The sequence below is a fragment of the Phyllobates terribilis genome, unplaced genomic scaffold (assembly GCF_046119375.1).
Source record: "Phyllobates terribilis strain yellow unplaced genomic scaffold, ASM4611937v1 Scaffold_12__6_contigs__length_324123572, whole genome shotgun sequence".
NCBI classification, from domain to species: Eukaryota; Metazoa; Chordata; class Amphibia; order Anura; family Dendrobatidae; genus Phyllobates; species Phyllobates terribilis.
The window spans coordinates 253,969,921-253,990,356 of NW_027362772.1; the positions used below are offsets into that span (position 1 = coordinate 253,969,921).

The 20,436-nt window shown below is 47.9% G+C and overlaps 1 protein-coding gene across 4 annotated transcripts in view; it reads left to right on the forward strand.

The window, feature by feature from the left end:
• Positions 1 to 15,267: 15,267 nt before the first annotated feature.
• Positions 15,268 to 20,436, forward strand: part of DVL1 (dishevelled segment polarity protein 1) — a 214,293-nt gene continuing 209,124 nt past the window's right edge. For 3 of the 4 annotated variants that reach the window (XM_073656849.1, XM_073656852.1, XM_073656853.1), the window contains exon 1: positions 15,268 to 15,688. In XM_073656849.1, the coding sequence (XP_073512950.1) occupies positions 15,519 to 15,688 (170 nt within the window). In that variant the 5' untranslated portion in view covers positions 15,268 to 15,518. The remainder of the gene's footprint in view (positions 15,689 to 20,436) is intronic. The other variant, XM_073656850.1, reaches the window with a different exon arrangement.

Genomic DNA, 20,436 nt, shown 5'->3' on the forward strand with positions numbered 1-20,436 from the left:
GGCGGATGGGAGGTGTTTTGGAAGCTGCAGGCAAACATGTAGCAGAGGTATTGGAAGACTGGGAACAGGTAACAAAGTTACTGGAAGACCAGGAACAGGTAGCAGAGGTCCTGGGAGATCGAGAACAGGTAGCAGAGGTCCTGAAAGACCGGGAACAGGTAGCAGAGGTCTTGGAAGACCGCAAAGAGATAGCAGAGATCCTGGAAGACCAGGAACAGGTAGCTGAGGTCCTGGAAGACCGGAAATAAATAGCAGACGTTCTGGAAAACTGGAAACAGGTAGCAGAGGTCCTGGGAGATCGAAAACAGGTAGCAGAGGTCCTGAAAGATCGGGAACAAGTAGCAGAGGTCCTGGAAGACTGGGAACAGGTAACAGAGATCATGGAAGACCGGAAATAGATAGCAGTGGTCATGGAAGACCAGGAACAAGCAGCATTGATCCTGGAAAACCAGGAACAGGCAGCAGAGGTCCTGGAAAACCGGGAACAGGTAGCAGAGGTCCTGGAAGACCAGGAACAGGCAGCAGAGGTCCTGGAAGACTGGGATCAGGCAGCAGAGGCCCTGGAAGACCAGAAAAAGGCAGCAGAGGTCCTGGAAGACTGGGAACAAGCAGCATAGATCCTGGAAAAAAGGGGAACAGGCAGCAGAAGTCCTGGAAAACCGGGAACAGGCAACAGAGGTCCTGGAAGACCAGGAACAGGCAGCAGAGGTCCTGGAAGACCGGGATCAAGCAGCATAGATCCTGGAAAACCGGGAACAGGCAGCAGAGGTCCCAGAAAACCAGAAACAGGTAGCAGAGGTCCTGGAAGACCGGGAACAGGCAGCAAAGGTCCTGGAAGACCGGGAACAGGTAGCAGAGGTCCTGGAAGATCAGTAACAGGTAGCAGAGGTCCTGGAAGCCACAGGCGGATAGGAGGTGTTTTGGAAGCTGCAGGCAGACATGTAGCAGAGGTATTGGAAGACTGGGAACAGGTAACAAAGTTCCTGGAAGACCAAGAACAGGTAGCAGAGGTTCTGGGAGATCGAGAACAGGTAGCAGAAGTCCTGAAAGACCGGGAACAGGTAGCAGAGGTCCTGGAAGACCAGAAACAGGCAGCAGAGGTCCTGGAAGACCGGGAACAGGCAGCAGAGGTCCTGGAAAACCAGGAACAGGCAGCAGAGGTCCTGGAAGAACGGGAACAGACAGCAGAGATACTGGAAGTCCAGGAACAGGCAGCAGAGGTCCTGGAAGACCAGGAACAGGCAGCAGATGTCCTGGAAGACTGGGAATAGGCAGCAGAGGTCCTGGAAGACCGAGAACAGGCAGCAGAGGTCCTGGAAGACCAGGAACAGGCTGCAGAGGTCCTGGAAGACCGGGAACAAGCAGCATAGATCCTGGAAAACCGGGAACAGGCAGCAGAGGTCCCAGAATACCGGGAACAGGTAGCAGAGGTCCTGGAAGACCAGGAACAGGCAGCAGAGGTCCTGGAAGACCAGGAACAGGCAGCAGAGGACCTGGAAGACCGGGAAGAGGTAGCAGAGGTCCTGGAAGACCAGGAATAGGCAGCAGAGGTCCTGGAAGACCGGGAACAAGCAGCATAGATCCTGGAAAACCGGGAACAGGTAGCAGAGGTCCTGGAAGACCGGGGACAGGTAGCAGAGGTCCTGGAAGACCGGTAACAAGCAGCATAGATCCTGGAAAACCGGGAAGAGGCAGCAGAGGTCCTGGAAGACCGGGAACAGGTAGCAGAGGTCCTGGAAGACCGGGAACAGGCAGCAGAGGTCCTGGAAGACCGGGAACAGGTAGCAGAGGTCCTGGAAGCCACAGGCGGATGGGAGGTGTTTTGGAAGCTGCAGGCAGACATGTAGCAGAGGTATTGGAATACTGGGAACAGGTAACAAAGTTCCTGGAAGACCAGGAACAGGTAGCAGAGGTCCTGGGAGATCAAGAACAGGTAGCAGAGGTCCTGAAAGACCGGGAACAGGTAGCAGAGGTCCTGGAAGACCGCAAACAGATAGCAGAGATCCAGGAAGAACAGGAACAGGTAGCAGAGGTCCTGGAAGACCGGAAATAAATAGCAGACGTTCTGGAAGACTGGAAACAGGCAGCAGAGGTCCTGGAAGACCGGGAACAGGTAGCAGAGGTCTTGGAAGACCAGGAATAGGCAGCAGAGGTCCTGGAAAACCGGGAACAGGCAGCAGAGGTCCCGGAACAGGTAACAAAGTTCCTGGAAGACCAGGAACAGGTAGCAGAGGTCCTGGGAGATCGAGAACAGGTAGCAGAGGTCCTGAAAGACCGGGAACAGGTAGCAGAGGTCCTGGAAGACCGCAAACAGATAGCAGAGATCCTGGAAGAACAGGAGCAGGTAGCAGAGGTCCTGGGAGATCGAAAACAGGTAGCAGAGGTCCTGAAAGATCGGGAACAAGTAGCAGAGGTCCTGGAAGACTGGGAACAGGTAACAGAGATCATGGAAGACCGGAAATAGATAGCAGTGGTCATGGAAGACCAGGAACAAGCAGCATAGATCCTGGAAAACCAGGAACAGGCAGCAGAGGTCCTGGAAAACCGGGAACAGGTAGCAGAGGTCCTGGAAAACCGGGAACAGGCAGCAGAGGTCCCGGAAAACCGGAAACAGGTAGCAGAGGTCCTGGAAGACCAGGAACAGGCAGCAGAGGGCCTGGAAGACCAGGAACAGGCAGCAGAGGTCCTGGAAGACCGGGAACAGGTAGCAGAGGTCCTGGAAGACCAGGAATAGGCAGCAGAGGTCCTGGAAGACCGGGAACAAGCAGCATAGATCCTGGAAAACCGGGAACAGGCAGCAGAGGTCCCGGAAAACCGGGAACAGGTAGCAGAGGTCCTGGAAGACCGGGAACAGGTAGTAGAGGTCCTGGAAGACCGGGAACACGCAGCAGAGGTCCTGGAAGACCGGGAACAGGTAGCAGAGGTCCTGGAAGCCACAGGCAGATGGGAGGTGATTTGGAAGCTGCAGGCAAACATGTAGCAGAGGTATTGGAAGACTGGGAACAGGTAACAAAGTTCCTGGAAGACCAGGAACAGGTAGCAGAGGTCCTGGGAGATCGAGAACAGGTAGCAGAGGTCCTGAAAGACCGGAAACAGGTAGCAGAGGTCCTGGAAGACCGCAAACAGATAGCAGAGATCCTGGAAGAACAGGAACAGGTAGCAGAGGTCCTGGGAGATCGAAAACAGGTAGCAGAGGTTCTGGAAGACCGGAAATAAATAGCAGACGTTCTGGAAGACTGGAAACAGGCAGCAGAGGTCCTGGAAGACCGGGAACAGGTAGCAGAGGTCCTGGAAGACCAGGAATAGGCAGCAGAGGTCCTGGAAGACCGGGAACAAGCAGCATAGATCCTGGAAAACCGGGAACAGGCAGCAGAGGTCCCGGAAAACCGGGAACAGGTAGCAGAGGTCCTGGAAGACCGGGAACAGGTAGCAGAGGTCCTGGAAGACCGGGAACAGGCAGCAGAGGTCCTAGAAGACCAGGAACAGGTAGCAGAGGTCCTGGAAGATCAGGAACAGGTAGCAGAGGTCCTGGAAGCCACAGGCAGATGGGAGGTGTTTTGGAAGCTGCAGGCAAACATGTAGCAGAGGTATTGGAAGACTGGGAACAGGTAACAAAGTTCCTGGAAGACCAGGAACAGGTAGCAGAGGTCCTGGGAGATCGAGAACAGGTAGCAGAGGTCCTGAAAGACCGGGAACAGGTAGCAGAGGTCCTGGAAGACCGCAAACAGATAGCAGAGATCCTGGAAGAACAGGAACAGGTAGCAGAGGTCCTGGGAGATCGAAAACAGGTAGCAGAGGTCCTGAAAGATCGGGAACAAGTAGCAGACGTCCTGGAAGACTGGGAACAGGTAACAGAGATCATGGAAGACCGGAAATAGATAGCAGTGGTCATGGAAGACCAGGAACAAGCAGCATAGATCCTGGAAAACCAGGAACAGGCAGCAGAGGTCCTGGAAAACCGGGAACAGGTAGCAGAGGTCCTGGAAAACCGGGAACAGGCAGCAGAGGTCCCGGAAAACCGGGAACAGGTAGCAGAGGTCCTGGAAGACCAGGAACAGGCAGCAGAGGTCCTGGAAGACCAGGAACAGGCAGCAGAGGTCCTGGAAGACCAGGAACAGGTAGCAGAGGTCCTGGAAGACCAGGAATAGGCAGCAGAGGTCCTGGAAGACCGGGAACAAGCAGCATAGATCCTGGAAAACCGGGAACAGGTAGCAGAGGTCCTGGAAGACCAGGAACAGGCAGCAGAGGTCCTGGAAGACCAGGAACAGGCAGCAGAGGTCCTGGAAGACCGGGAACAGGTAGCAGAGGTCCTGGAAGACCGGGAACAGGCAGCAGAGGTTCTGGAAGACCGGGAACAGGTAGCAGAGGTCCTGGAAGATCAGGAACAGGTAGCAGAGGTCCTTGAAGCCACAGGCGGATGGGAGGTGTTTTGGAAGCTGCAGGCAGACATGTAGCAGAGGTATTGGAAGACTGGGAACAGGTAACAAAGTTCTTGGAAGACCAGAAACAGGTAGCAGAGGTCCTGGGAGATCGAGAACAGGTAGCAGAGGTCCTGAAAGACCGGGAACAGGTAGCAGAGGTCCTGGAAGACCGCAAACAGATAGCAGAGATCCTGGAAGACCAGGAACAGGTAGCAGAGGTCCTGGAAGACCGGAAATAAATAGCAGACGTTCTGGAAGACTGGAAACAGGTAGCAGAGGTCCTGGGAGATCGAAAACAGGTAGCAGAGGTCCTGAAAGATCAGGAACAAGTAGCAGAGGTCCTGGAAGACTGGGAACAGGTAACAGAGGTCATGGAAGACCGGAAATAGATAGCAGTGGTCATGGAAGACCAGGAACAGGTAGCAGAGGTCCTGGAAGACTGGAAATAAATAGCAGACGTTCTGAAAGACTGTAAACAGGTAGCAGAGGTCCTGGAAAACCGGGAACAAGCAGCATAGATCCTGGAAAACTGGGAACAGGTAGCAGAGGTCCTGGAAGACCGGGAACAGGTAACAGAGGTCCTGGAAGACCGGGAACAGGCAGCAGAGGTCCTGGAAGACCGGCAACAGGTAGCAGAGGTCCTGGAAGCCACAGGCGGATGGGAGGTGTTTTGGAAGCTGCAGGCAGACATGTAGCAGAGGTATTGGAAGACTGGGAACAGGTAACAAAGTTCCTGGAAGACCAGGAACAGGTAGCAGAGGTCCTGGGAGATTGAGAACAGGTAGCAGAGGTCCTGAAAGACCGGGAACAGGTAACAGAGGTCATGGAAGACCGGAAATAGATAGCAGAGGTCCTGGAAGACTGGGAACAGGTAGAAGAGTTCCTGGTAGACTGGAAACAGATAGCAGAGGTACTGCAAAACCGGGAACAGGTAACAGACCACACTTCCGGAGCAACTAGAAAGTCTTAATACCAATACACAGGTGTGTGTCTTGATAGACAACATATAGGCCCACATATGAGCACATGGGAGCACACCGGGCCATCTGCAAAGCCAGACATGGAGCACCACAAAGTTCAGCCGGCCGGGCTGAGGGAGCAAAGCCTGGATTAGGGACAGGTGCGTAACACTTGAGACCATTGATATGGGAGTGCTGCCAGTTTTTGCACTTTGTGTTTATGGTCTGGGGGTCTGAAGACCTGAAGGCTTACACCCGCACTTTCATCTAGATTGGTGCCATTTCATTTCGTGGCTTTTTACATACATAATTATGGGACAGGTCTATCTAATTCCTAGTACTGCAGCTCATTCCCATTCAAGCAAGTGCTGCGGCCCCTTGGCTGTACTGCCTGCATGGAGGTCTTGGCGCAGGGGTGTCAGATTCTTACAGAACACACACTGGTAGGCTGATAGCCCATCTTAAGAGCTCCCACAACAATAATATGAAATAACATCATGATATTCCAACCCTGGGCTTTTAGGGTCAAGCAACACTGTCACCGCCATGTTCATCAATAAATGTAACTAATGTCTTTTTTACTAGTATTATTATGCTGTATTTATGTTCAGATTATATAAACTGATCCATTTACCAGTAGAGCGGAGCCGTCACTCCATCACATACAAGGTACAGGGAATGGCTTGTTATATGCCCAAGGCCACATTTTTTTCCGAAAACTGGCTACGCTTGAAAGAATTTTATCTGGCCCCGAATTGTGTTTTATATGTAAATTACTTATTTGATGACTTGTTGAGGTTGGTAATAAAAAAAGTAAATCATTTCTCAGGTGCTTTAGCGCTCATATTACAGATGGAGTGCATCTCTAGCGCACACAGAACAGATGGAGGTGCCCCTTATATAACAGCATAATTGCTTGTTTGCAAGAAAAATTAAATCTGAAAATCGAGCACATTAGTATCTATTCTGGGGCACCCACATCCGTGGAGCAATGGCCGCCGGTCAGTGTCTCTCTAAAGTATAGTCTACAAGAGAAGCCCTTTTTTCTTGAGTGATGGCTAGTTTTTCTACGTAAGGGTACAGCTAGAATCAGTGACCGCAGCCTATCCATGGGATAGGTCATCAATACTAGAAAGGTGCTCAACACTTGGCACCTCCACAATCAGCTGTTATCTGCTCTGGAGGTGGCCCACTGTATAGTGGCTGCAGCCAGGTACTACACATCTACCCCCTATTCTAATCAAAAGGGGGCGGATGTGCAGTACCCACCCGTGGCCACTATACAGTCGATGGAGCTGTGCTGTGCAGCTCCGTATCTGAGCAGTTCCGGCCGACACTGGGAACAGCTGATCAGCGGGGGTGCCGGGTGTTGCACCTCCACCAATCAGACATTGATGACCTATTCTAAGTATAGGCCATCAATGTTAAAGTCCAGGACAACCCCTCTTAGTAAATTGTTGATGAGCTGCAGTACCCATCAGCGTCCACTAAACTGAGCTGTGCTGTTCCGGCTCCATATACTGTGTATGTCCGGCTACCAGTAACAGCTGATGGGTGGGTATGTCGGGTGTTGGACCCTTACGATCTGATATTGATAGCCTATCCCACAAATAGATCATGAATATGTTTGTCCTGGATGACTCCTTTAACATTATCATGCAAGTGGAGACGGTAAATGGTATCAATCATGATTCTTACAACTCCCTATTCACCTGATAACCTGGTGTAAGCCATTATACACTGTATGCAGAATTATTAGGCAAGTTGTATTTTAGAGGATTATTTTTATTATTGATCAACAACTATGTTCTCAATCAACCCAAAAGACTCATAAATATCCAAGCTTAATATTTTTGGAAGTTAGAGTGGGTTTTTTTTAGATTTGGCTATCTTAGGAGGATATCTGTTTGTGCAGGTAACTATTACTGTGCAGAATTATTAGGCAACTTAATAAAAAACAAATATAATCCCATCTCACTTGTTTATTTTCACCAGGTAAACCAATATCAGTGTACAAAATTTAGAAATAAACATTTCTGACATGCAAAACAAAAACCAAAAAAATGAGTGATCAATATAGCCACTTTTCTTTATGATGACACTCAACAGCCTTCCATTCATAGATTCTGTCAGTTGCTTGATCTGTTTTCGATCAACATTGCGTGCAACAGCCACCACAGCCTCCCAGACACTGTTCCGAGAGGTGTACTGTTTTCCCTCCCTGTAGATCTCCCATTTTATGATGGACCACAGGTTCTCTATGGGGTTCAGATCAGGTGAACAAGGGGGCCATGTCATTATTTTTTCTTCTTTTAGACCTTTACTGGCCAGCGACACTGTGGAGTAGTTGGATGCATGTGATGGAGCATTGTCCTGCATGAAAATCATGTTTTTCTTGAACGATACCGACTTCATCCTGCCCCACTGCTTGAAGAAGTTGTCTTCCAGAAACTGACAGTAGATCTGGGAGTTGAGCTTCACTCAATCCTCAACCCGAAAAGGTCCCACAAGTTCATCGTTGATGATACCAGCCCATACCAGTACCCCACCTCCACCTTGCTGGCGTTTGAGTCGGAGTGGAGCTCTCTGTGTGACGCCTCTACTCGAAAAGCCCTTTTGTTTACCCTGGGGGATGGGGGACTCGGAGTCGGGTCCTGTGATGGAGAGATGGGGTGAGCCGTGGCCCGGACCCAACCCGTGCTCAGGGCCGTCACATTAAAAGGATGGTGTGGGCTTATCCGGGTTGAGTGGCTGATTTACGACTACGCCACCTGTGGCACCTGGTGAAGGCCACCAGCACCGCTGCAGTCCGCTGAGGCATGGTGTTATGGTGGCCAGAGTTATTACTACTCCCCACAGGCGGAGCAAGGCCTCAGGGCAGAGGGACAAGATGGAGGGGGTAGTAGTAGAGGAGAACGGATGCCGCGTTGCGCGGTGTGGCGCAGAATAAACAGTCCGGAGGCCATAGGGGTGAACTTCCAAGGCTTTACTCACTTTAGAGATGGCAGAAGGAAGGTGATTCCCTGCTCCCCGCGGAGTCCTGCGGTCACCAGAGACGGGGGTCCGACAACCTCCGAGTAAGTCCAGCATTCAATCGGGACCCTGCACCAGAGTGTTCCTGAACTACAGACCGAATCCTTTCCTGTCCGTGTGTGTGCGAATAGGCCGGGTCTCCCTCTGAGCTCCTCTCAGAACAAGGGCACGGGTGGCAGCTCCGCTCCTTCCGATACCCGGTGGGATCCTCAGGGCCTACCGGGCTTTCCTGACCAGGACGTGGAGTAGCAAGGTCGGGTGTTGGTACCCCTCTTGCAGCCGGACTCCCTCTGAATATATCAGGTGGTGAGGACAGGTGGCGTACACCGCTCCGTCTGCATCCAACCCGGGATCCATTTGCTGTGGAGCTACACTCTTAATCTCCGGGCCTTCTTGGTCCTGGTCCTTGACCGGGTCGAGACATTCCTTGTCTACAACCTACCCCTCGTCCCAAGGCCGGGGCACGAGGGCTGTGTCTCCATCCGATGCAGGCCCACACAGGATCTGCGCTCCGGGAGGGAGGTCACAGTGCCAAGACTTGACTACATTGTCAGTCAAAGAACGATCAAAGACAGTCAAAAAGAACTATCAAAAGGACCAAGAACCAAGATGGCTATGTATTAAATATGATATTTAAAGTGTAACTAAATTGTAAGTCCTCCACCCTCACCCACTAACTGGTTCCCCTAACTCTTGGTTCCCCAGTCTCCCTGTAACCAGGAGGGCAGCACCTAGTGCATACTAGCCCCATCTGGTGGAGAAATGTGGTGTTGGATGCAAGGTTTGGGTCACGACCATCACATTGTTCTTACCTCAGAGGAGGAACACTACACTCCATTAGAGAAGTGCAGCATCCCTGTGGCGGTCGAACCCTCAGGGGCGCCACATCTGCCCTTTATTGATCCAGCCTTTGGCCCATCCATCTGGCCCATCAAGAGTCACTCTCATTTCATCAGTCCATAAAACCTTTGAAAAATCAGTCTTAAGATATTTCTTGGCCCATTCTTGACGTTTTATCTTATGTTTCTTGTTCAAAGGTGGTCGTTTTTCAGCCTTCCTTACCTTGGCCATGTCCCTGAGTATCGCACACCTTGTGCTTTTTGATACTCCAGTAACGTTGCAGCTCTGAAATATGACAAAACTGGTGGCGAATGGCATCTTGGCAGCTTCACGCTTGATTTTCCTCAATTCATGGGCAGTTATTTTGCGCCTTTTTTGGCCAACACGCGTCTTGCTACCCTGTTGGCTATGTGCCATGAAACGCTTGATTGTTCGGTGATCACACTTCAAAAGTTTGGAAATTTCAAGACTGCTGCATCCCTCCGCAAGACATCTCACAGTTTTGGACTTTTCAGAGCCCGTCAAATCTCTCTTCTGACCCATCATGCCAAAGGAAAGGAAGTTGCCTACTAATTAAGCACACCTTATATAGGGTGTTGATGCCATTAGTCAACACCCCTCCTCATTACAGAGATGCACATCACCAGATTTACTTAATTGGTAGTTGGCTCTCAAGCCTATGCAGCTTGGAGTAGGGCAACATACATAAAAAGTATCATGTGAGCAAAATACGCATTTGCCTAATAATTCTGCACACAGTGTAATGCCACATTTGACATAGTTTTAGTGGGGTTTTTTCCCATTCCCCCTTCAATAACTTTGGTTTGGTGTTTTGTATATTGCTAGGAGCTTTTTCTTTTTCAACTGGCTACAATTTGTCTTTTTTTATTTCTATATTCCCACTTTCTGTAGTTGCAAATAAAAATTAATTTAAATGGATTGTCCTGAATTTAGAAATTGATGGGTCATAAATATCAGATCACCCGGCAGCCATACAGATCAGCTCCAGCAGTTTGTATGTTCTCCCCGTGTTTGCATGGGTTTCCACCGACTACTCCAATTTCCATATTCAAAGACATACTGATAGACTGGGGCATAACGATCGCAGTCACAGAGAGTGCGACCGGGCCTGTGTGGGAGGAGTGCCTGCCGACCCCAGCATTTACTTCAGCTTGATGTGCGTCCGAGGACATTAATACAGTAAGGGGCCAGGACAGGGGACATTATACCAGGAAGGGGGACATTATACCAGAAGGGACCCAGGATGGAGGACATTGTAATAGGAAGAGGCCCAGGAGAGGGGATTTTATAACAGGAAGCGGCCTAGGATAGGATACAATATTTCAGGATGGGGGCCAGGACGGGGGACATTATTACAGAAAGAGGCCCAGGATGGGGGACATTATTACAGGAAGCGGCCCAGGATGGGGGACATTATTACAGGAAGCGGCCCAGGATGGGGGACATTATTACAGAAAGAGGCTCAGGATGGGGGACATTATAATAGGAAGGGGACAGGAAAGCAGACATTATTACAGAAAGGAGCCCAGGATGGGGGACATTATTGCAGGAAGGGGACAGGATGGAGGACATTATTACAGGAAGGGAACAGGACGGGGGGCATTATTACAAGAAGGGAACAAGACGGGGGACATTATTACAGGAAGGGGACAGGATGGGGGACATTATTACAGAAAGAGGCCCATGATGGGGGACATTATTACAGGAAGGTGCCCAGGAGGGAGGACATTATTACAGTAAGTGGCCAGGATGGGGGATATTATTACAGAAAAAGGCCCATGATGGGGGACATTATTACAGGAAGCGGCCCAGGATGGGCAACATTGTTACAGAAAGAGGCCCAGGATGGGGGACATTATTACAGGAAGGGGCCAGGATGGGGGACATTATTACAGGAAGGGGCCCAGGATGGGGGATATTATTACAGAAAGAGGCCCAGGATGGGGGACATTATTACAGGAAGGGGCCAGAAGGGGGGACATTATTACAGGAAAGGTCCAGGATGGGGGACATTATTAAGAAAGGAGACAGGACGGGAGACATTATTACAGAAAGGGGCCCATGATGGGGGACATTATTACAGGAATAGGACAGGATGGGAGACATTATTACAGAAAGGTGCCATGATGGAGACACTATTACACATACAGTACAGATCAAAAGTTTGGACACACCTTCTCATTTAAAGATATTTCTGTATGTTCATGACTATGAAAATTGTACGTTCACACTGAAGGCATCAAAACTATGAATTAACACATGTGGAATTATATACTTAACAAAAAAGTGTGAAACAACTGAAAATATGTCTTATATTCTAGGTTCTTCAAAGTAGCCACCTTTTGCTTTGATGACTGCTTTGCACACTCTTGGCATTCTCTTGATGAGCTTGAAGAGGTAGTCACCGGAAATGGTCTTCCAACAATCTTGAAGGAGTTCCCAGAGATGCTTAGCACTTGTTGGCCCTTTTGCCTTCACTCTACGGTCCAGTTCACCCCAAACCATCTCGATTGGGTTCAGGTCTGGTGACTGTGGAGGCAGGGCCGGCGTCAGCACCCGGCGTACCCGGGCAAGTGCCGGGGCCCTGGAAAATCAGAGGGGCCCAGCCGCCCACTCACTGTCGGGGCCCGGGCCCACACACCCACTCACTGTCGGGGCCGGGCCCACACACTGTCGGGGCCGGGCCCACACACCCACCCGCCCACTCACTGTCGGGGCCGGGCCCACACACCCACCCGCCCACTCACTGTCGGGGCCGGGCCCACACACTGTCGGGGCCGGGCCCACACACCCACCCGCCCACACACTGTCGGGGCCGGGCCCACACACCCACCCGCCCACTCACTGTCGGGGCCCTGGCCGCTTCCTCGGCACCTGTTCAGGGACGCAGGCGCTGCTTGATTGCCGGCACTTCCCCCAGACATGGCCGCGCGCTGTCCGGCTGTGTCTGCTAGTAATGACACGGCAGGGTCGACGGCACTGCACCTTTAATTGTGCTTGTGTGTCGCTCCTGCCGCGTCATTACTAGCAGACACAGCCGCACAGCGCGCGGCCAAGTCTGGGGGAGTGCCGGCAATCAAACACCGTCGGAGCGGAGGTCCTGCACAGATGGGCGGGAGGGGCGCGGACCCGACCGCAAGTGGGCCCCTCTGATGTTCCAGGGCCATGAAGTCTGTGACACGCCGGGGGCCCTGCACTGCCCCATACCCGAGGAGCTGCTGGACAGGACACTGGACCGGGGACAGGTGAGTGAGGCTTCCCCAATCCCCATATTAAAAATATTAGTAATGGGTCTGTGTGAGTGCATGTATGTGAATGTCAGTGTATATGACTGTGTATATATTTTTTGTCTGTTTTATCTATGTGTATGTCTGTATGTGTACATATGTCTGCGTACCGTGTGTGCGCGTGCATATGTCTGCGTACCGTGTGTGCGCGCGCATATGTCTGCGTACCGTGTGTGTGCGCGCATATGTCTGCGTACCGTGTGTGCGCGCGCATATGTCTGCGTACCGTGTGTGCGCGCGCCTATGTCTGCGTACCGTGTGTGCGCGCGCATATGTCTGCGTACCGTGTGTGCGCGCGCATATGTCTGCGTACCGTGTGTGCGCGCGCATGTCTGCGTACCGTGTGTGCGCACGCATATGTCTGCGTACCGTGTGTGCGCGCGCCTATGTCTGCGTACCGTGTGTGCGCGCGCATATGTCTGCGCACCGCGTGTGCGCGCGCATATGTCTGCGTACCGCGTGTGCGCGCGCCTATGTCTGCGTACCGTGTGTGCGCGCGCCTATGTCTGCGTACCGTGTGTGCGCGCGCATATGTCTGCGTACCGTGTGTGCGCGCGCCTATGTCTGCGTACCGTGTGTGCGCGCGCATATGTCTGCGTACCGTGTGTGCGCGCGCATATGTCTGCGTACCGTGTGTGCGCGCGCATGTCTGCGTACCGTGTGTGCGCACGCATATGTCTGCGTACCGTGTGTGCGTGCATATGTCTGCGTACCGTGTGTGCGTGTGCATATGTCTGCGTATGTGAAGGATGAGGGGGCAGGCTGGGCCATGTGTAATAAATAAATAAATATATATATATATATATATTTATTTATTTCTCCGCCGTATCTGTGCATCATGAATCGTGTATGTGTTAAAAGGGCCCACTGAGACTCTTTCGCCCGGGGCCCAGAAAAACCTGGAGCCGGCCCTGTGTGGAGGCCAGGTCATCTGGCGTAGCACCCCATCACTCTCCTTCTTGGTCAAATAGCCCTTACACAGCCTGGAGGTGTGTTTGGGGTCATTGTCCTGTTGAAAAATAAATGATGGTTCAACTAAACGCAAACCGGATGGAATAGCATGCCGCTGCAAGATACTGTGGTAGCCATGCTGGTTCAGTATGCCTTCAATTTTGAATAAATCCCCAACAGTGTCACCAGCAAAGCACCCCCACACCATCACACCTCCTCCTCCATGCTTCACGGTGGCAACCAGGCATGTAGAGTCCATCCGTTCACCTTTTCTGCGTGGCACAAAGACACGGTGGTTGGAACCAAAGATCTCAAATTTGGACTCATCAGACCAAAGCACAGATTTCCACTGGTCTAATGTCCATTCCTTGTGTTCTTTAGCCCAAACAAGTCTCTTCTGCTTGTTGCCTGTCCTTAGCAGTGGTTTCCTAGCAGCTATTTTACCATGAAGGCCTGCTGCACAAAGTCTCCTCTTAACAGTTGTTGAAGAGATGTGTCTGCTGCTAGAACTCTGTGTGGCATTGACCTGGTCTCTAATCTGAGCTGCTGTTAACCTGTGATTTCTGAGGCTGGTGACTCAGATAAACTTATCCTCAGAAGCATAGGTGACTCTTGGTCTTCCTTTCCTGGGGCAGTCCTCATGTGAGCCAGTTTCTTTGTAGCGCTTGATGGTTTTTGCAACTGCACTTGGGGACACTTTCAAAGTTTTCCCAATTTTTCGGTCTGACTGACCTTCATTTCTTAAAGTAATGATGGCCACTCATTTTTCTTTACCTAGCTGCTTTTTTCGTGCCATAATACAAATTCTAACAGTCTATTCAGTAGGACTATCAGCTGTGTATCCACCAGACTTCTGCACAACACAACTGATGGTCCCAATCCCATTTATAAGGCAAGAAATCCCACTTATTAAACCTGACAGGGCACACCTGTGAAGTGAAAACCATTTCCGGTGACTACCTCTTGAAGCTCATCAAGAGAATGCCAAGAGTGTGCAAAGCAGTCATCAAAGCAAAAGGTGGCTACTTTGAAGAACCTAGAATATAAGACATATTTTCAGTTGTTTCACACTTTTTTGTTAAGTATATAATTCCACATGTGTTAATTCATAGTTTTGATGCCTTCAGTGTGAATGTACAATTTTCATAGTCATGAAAATACATAAAAATCTTTAAATGAGAAGGTGTGTCCAAACTTTTGGTCTGTACTGTATGTCTGCATAGGATCAAGAACGCTACAAAGGTCCATACATCTGACCAACATGGAGGTGGGGGCGCAGGTCCTACTTTTGCTCTTGGGCCCATGGGACTCTAGTTGTTCCACTGCTGATAGAGACTTTAGATATTGAGCCCCATTGAGGACAGTGATTATGATGATGCTTGTAAGGCGCTGTGGGATTAATGGCGTTATGTAAGCAAGTAAAATAAATAATAAAAAAAACTGTTTAAAACTGGCATAAGAAATGCTAGTCTAAGTGAATCTCCAGAGAGTAACACAGGCAATAGTTGAAAGCTTCAAGGATTCAGTGCAGTGAACTCAATGACCGACCAATAAGCCTCAAACCCATTCTCAAAAAAAAAAAAAGAAAAGAAAAACAAACACCAGTTTTAGAGGAAAGAATAAAAAAAAAAGATGACTAAAGGAAATCTGAAACAAAACCTGTATTTATTTTGGACAGGGTAAATCAGCACTTCTAGAAAAAGTAACAGCTGCTTCTCTCTTGTGTGCCGCTAGAGGGCGCTGCAGGGAGCAGAATGTCCTATAAGCAGCCATTTCACAATGCATTACAAGATCAGGATTCTGCATCTCTCCCTTCCTGTTTTGAGAGCAGTGTATTGTGAAAGCCTATAGAGTGACTGGCAGGGGAAAAAAATGCAGACTTTTGGTTCCAGATTTCTGCCCTGATCCTGGAAGCATACTGTTCCTGAGCCTGCTACAGCTTGCAGAAGAAGGGGAGCCTTGCTATTTTGGGGGGGTCTACCCCCCCCTTTGACATTTCTTTGCTCATGGCTGAGACTAAAATCATCTACCACATAGATGAAGAAGAAACCCCTTATCTGGTGAAACTGCCTGTGTCTCCTGAAAAAGTCACCTTAGCAGATTTTAAAAATGTCCTCAGCAATAGACCTGTGCACAATTACAAATTCTTCTTCAAATCTATGGACCAGGATTTTGGGTAAGCAGTGCACCTTCCAGCCATGAGTCTGCTGTGTGTCTGTGTCTGTGTGCAGGGCAGCTGCAATCTGACATCTGCCTTCAGTGATACATAGTTTCTGCTGCTGATGTCTAGTGCATTGCTACTGTATATTATTGTTACTGCTAGGAGCATATTCTACACCTGCTCTAGGGAGTAGATGGTTACTCTATCTTTTTTTTTATTTTACAAATATAATATTATTATTAATACAAATATCTTCCTATATTTATTTTCTATACATGTAATTTTTATATGTATATATATATATATTTTTTTTTTCCTTTTAATATATATAAATATATATATTACATATTTATTTATTTCTATATTATTTATATTCATTACTTTCATTATAAATATATTCTAGATTATTTATCCATTGCTTTAATAATATATATTTTATATTTATATTCATTAATTTAATTATAAATATTTATATACATTATTTATATTCATTACTTTAATTAAAAAATATATATATTTTTCAGTATTCATATTCATTACTTTAATCATATATTTTATATTATTTATATTCATTACTTTAATTATAAATATATATTATTTATATTCATTACTTTAATCATATATATTTTATATTATTTATATTCATTCATTTAATTCTAAATATATATATTATTTATATTCATTACCTTAATTTTTAAAAAATATATATATTTTTCAGTATTCGTATTCATTACTTCAATCATATATATTTTATATTATTTATATTCATTAATTTAATTATAAATATATATTTATATTCATTACTTTAATTTAAAAAATATATATATATATAATTGATTTTTTTCATTATTTATATTCAATACTTTAATAATATATTTTTTATATTATTTATATTCATTAATTTAATTATGGATATATATATATATGTATATTATTTATTTTTATTACTTTAGTTATAAAAAAAATTATATATATATATATTATTTCTTTTTTTGCATTCTGGCAGATGTGATACATGCACCTATCTTATGTGACGTAACCATAAATCGAGTCCGTTATTTTCTTTTGGCGTAAAGAAATGGCGTATGGTTTTGATAATCCACGATATGACATTTGACTCATCACATTACATTGCCCGTTTCGAACTATTTTATACATTTTCCAGAATATAGCGCATTTTTTTTACGCATATATTACGCCGCGTTGTGTAAGTCACTTTACTTAACATATATTTCCCGTATCGGCGGCATTACACAGGGTTTCAGGAGTAACAATGTGAAATCATTCCCAGGAGTAATACACTGGGGATGGGGGACTTTTAATCCTTGCAATGTCACCGCTTCAAAGGTTTTTTTTTTTTTTTTACTGTCATTTTCCATAAAGAACAATTATTAAATGGGAGGGGGAGATCGACTTCTAAAGGAGAAAGCGGCATTTAAGAAACGCCAGCTTTCATATCCTGTTAGGAAGAAGTAGAAGGTAAATTGTTCTTGTAAATGTGGATTTTTGGAGCTGGGGTGGGAGCTGTCATAGGAGAAGTTTTCCCCTGTGTCAGTCTATGGTGTCAGTCTATGGTCACCTTGACGTTGCTGCCTGCCCCCTTCTGCAGGTACGCCGCCGCTGACCTTCATATTATTCCAGAGTCTTATCAGGTGACTCCTATTTCCGGACTTTAACCCTTTGCGCTCTATAACCTGATAATCAGCGTTTGCTAACACGACCTCTGCATTGCATTATGTGCAGCGCTCGGTGCACGCTCTGTAATTATGGGGATTGTGTTCTCTTTTATGCTCCTAATTGGTTTCATAGATGCCCATGTGTGCCATGTCTGCCTCTTTGATGGCTCCCTGGTGTATGTAGTATTGTAGCCATGCAGCCAAGCCCTGATCTTCCAGCTTTCGGAGCCCTTGGCCTGTGTCGTCCTGGCACTGTAAGGTTTTATAGGGCAATGTAATCGCCGGGATCATCTTAGCTGTCTGCACAGGAGGCCCCACATTAAACATGGAGGGAGGAGGGAGGGCATGTCTTCCCTGACACAGCCGAGGTGCAGCTGGGAGAGTCGATGAGAGGTCTGAGGCGGGCGGCTTTACAGTATAAGGCCTTTAAGTACTGCTATATAGACATGGGTAGAATGGCAGATCTGCGCAGGGGGCGAGGAGGCGGCGGGGGGGGGGGGGCACTGTAATGTAGACCCCCACAGGCAGGTGACTGATGAAGAAACAGCTGAGCAGGGCCCCAATGTGGATGCCATTCAAAACTGAACACCTGCACATCTCTCTCATGCTAGAATATAATGTGCAAAGGCGTTGTCTGAACACTACAAGTCTCAGCACGAACCTGTAGTCTTATACATTGTGAAGGAAGAGCTAGACGACAATTATAACAGCACATTTTAGATAGGCTTCAGGTACATAAGTATTAGGACATTCAGACCTTTTGCCCCCGGTGTATAACATCTGACCCCATTATGACCGCATTGTGCCAGCTGTAAAGTGTGGTGTAGGAGGGGTAATGTGGTGGGGTTATGGGCTTCTCCTCATCAGGGGTCCGCCTCGGTTCCTTAGTTCCAGTGAAGGGAAATATTGATACTTGAGACATTTTCGGCAATTGTAGCTTCCAACTCTGTGAGAAGACCCTTTTCTGCTCCCCCACGACTGTGCCCAGTGCCATAAAGTTGGGGGAGTTTGGAGTGGAAGAACTTGACTGGCCGGCCGCACAGATCCCGGACCTCAACCCCATCCAACACCTTTAGATGACCTAGAATGGAGATTGTGAGCTCGGCCTCTCCCCAACATCAGGGTCTGACCTCACAAATGTTTTTTTGGATGAATGGGAAAAAATTCCCATAGACGCCTTGTAGAAATCCTTCCTAGAAGAGCTGAAACTGTTATATATGCAAAGGAGGAACTGACTCCATATTAATGTCTATGGATGTACAATGGGAGGTCAGAAAAGCTCCTGTAGGTGCAATGTGGAGGGGGCAGGGACAGACATATCATTGGTGCAACCTGTGCAGCCACACAGGGGCCCAAAAAATAACGGGACCCATTTCTACCTCTAAAACAGCTGGAATTGTGCATTATGATGAGATATTGGACTCCAAAGGGGCATCTTCTTTCTGTGTTCGCCAGTGAGAGGGGAACATACTTCTGTCCATAGAGTGTAGCAATATCATGGCTATTTGACATCTGTTGACTCACACATTATAAGAGCTATGTGTTGGTTTCTCTGAATCTGACCACAATAGTCTATTCAGTCATATCTTGATCCCCTAATTAGTTTTCAGAGGATACAATTTATTTCTAAAAGTGCTCTATCTGTATAAGGAAAGACTCACCCACAACTCCCATTATAATGCTTATCCCACTGGGTTGTGCATAGAATATATATACTACTAAGTGACCCTGTCCCCACCCCCCAATAATTTTCAATACTAGAACAACCCTTACCTATGCTTTTCCCCATCATCTCTCTCAATGTCATGGATCCCCTCTCCTCCTCACATGACCTAAACCACCCAAAAGACCATACATTCTTACATCTATGGTGCCCCTGTCAGCACATCAGAAAGGTCCAGAAAAGCCAGCTCGGCCAATCACTGCCTATAGCGGGTCATTACAGTGTCCACTGATTGGCTTAGCAGGTATTTCTTGTGTATCAAGATGGGACCAGGAAATAGTCACCAGCAGGGACCGGGTGATCATCTGAACAGCGTCTGCTTGAGACTCGTGAAGGAAGGCATGTATCACTTCTTTTAAGCTGTCATTTAAAAAAAATGTTGTTCCCTAGATAACCCCTTTAATGGAGTTAAATAAAATAGGCAAATAGGGTGTCCATTAGAGTTGGTGCCTATCAATTTGCAAGACCTGGTACATCGACCATGTCAGTAATCTCTGGCTGCTGAACTGGAGCCCTGAGGACTTTCTCTTACCTGATGGTATCCACCATCCTTCATTGTGGTTTGCCCTGATGAAGAAGTGTGATCACTTCGACACGTGTTGACTAATAACTATTCCTGTCTCCTGCTCATCTCTGGACCACTAGCAGCGTGGATTTGTACCCACTTATTTCCTGCCTTACAAGCTGAAGGCATCTGCAGATCTTCTTCTGATTAGCCGGCCTTCGTTGTGGCGCCATCGTTGCGGCGTGATATACTGTACTGTATGTCAGTTCTCTGGACTCCCGGCCAGCAACCACAGATCACTGATGTGTCTGGTGGATTGGGTCCTACGAATCGATTTGCACAAACTTTAGTAGCCATCATTATTAGCAGTCATTACAGTGCCCAGAGTACTTGTCATACAAATGCCATACATTCATGTTTTATATTCTGAAGACAGACCTATATCATCGCCATGAATCTGGCTTCAGAAGCTTACAGCAATCAACAATTATCGTTCAGGAGAAGTGCCGTCTGACTCCGATCACTGCTGGGGAAATGTAGTATTGTATGTCAACCATTGAAGTGAATGGGTGACCATGGGAGGCTGGTTTTGCCAGATCAAGAGTCTCTGTGTTCTATGACTCTCCATTCTGACTAATAGTCTGTGGTCCTGAGATGAGGACCCCACATCCAATGGCAACCTGTGCAGCCGCACAGGGGCCCAAGAGCTAAGGGGGCCCATTTCTACCTCCAAAGCAGCTGCAATTTTGCATTTTTAGAAGCTCTTGGGCTGCAAAGGGCCCATATATTGTTCTTGCACAGGGGCCCTTTTCTGTCTGTGTCCGCCAGTGCCCACATCTATATGGTCTATGCTTCATAT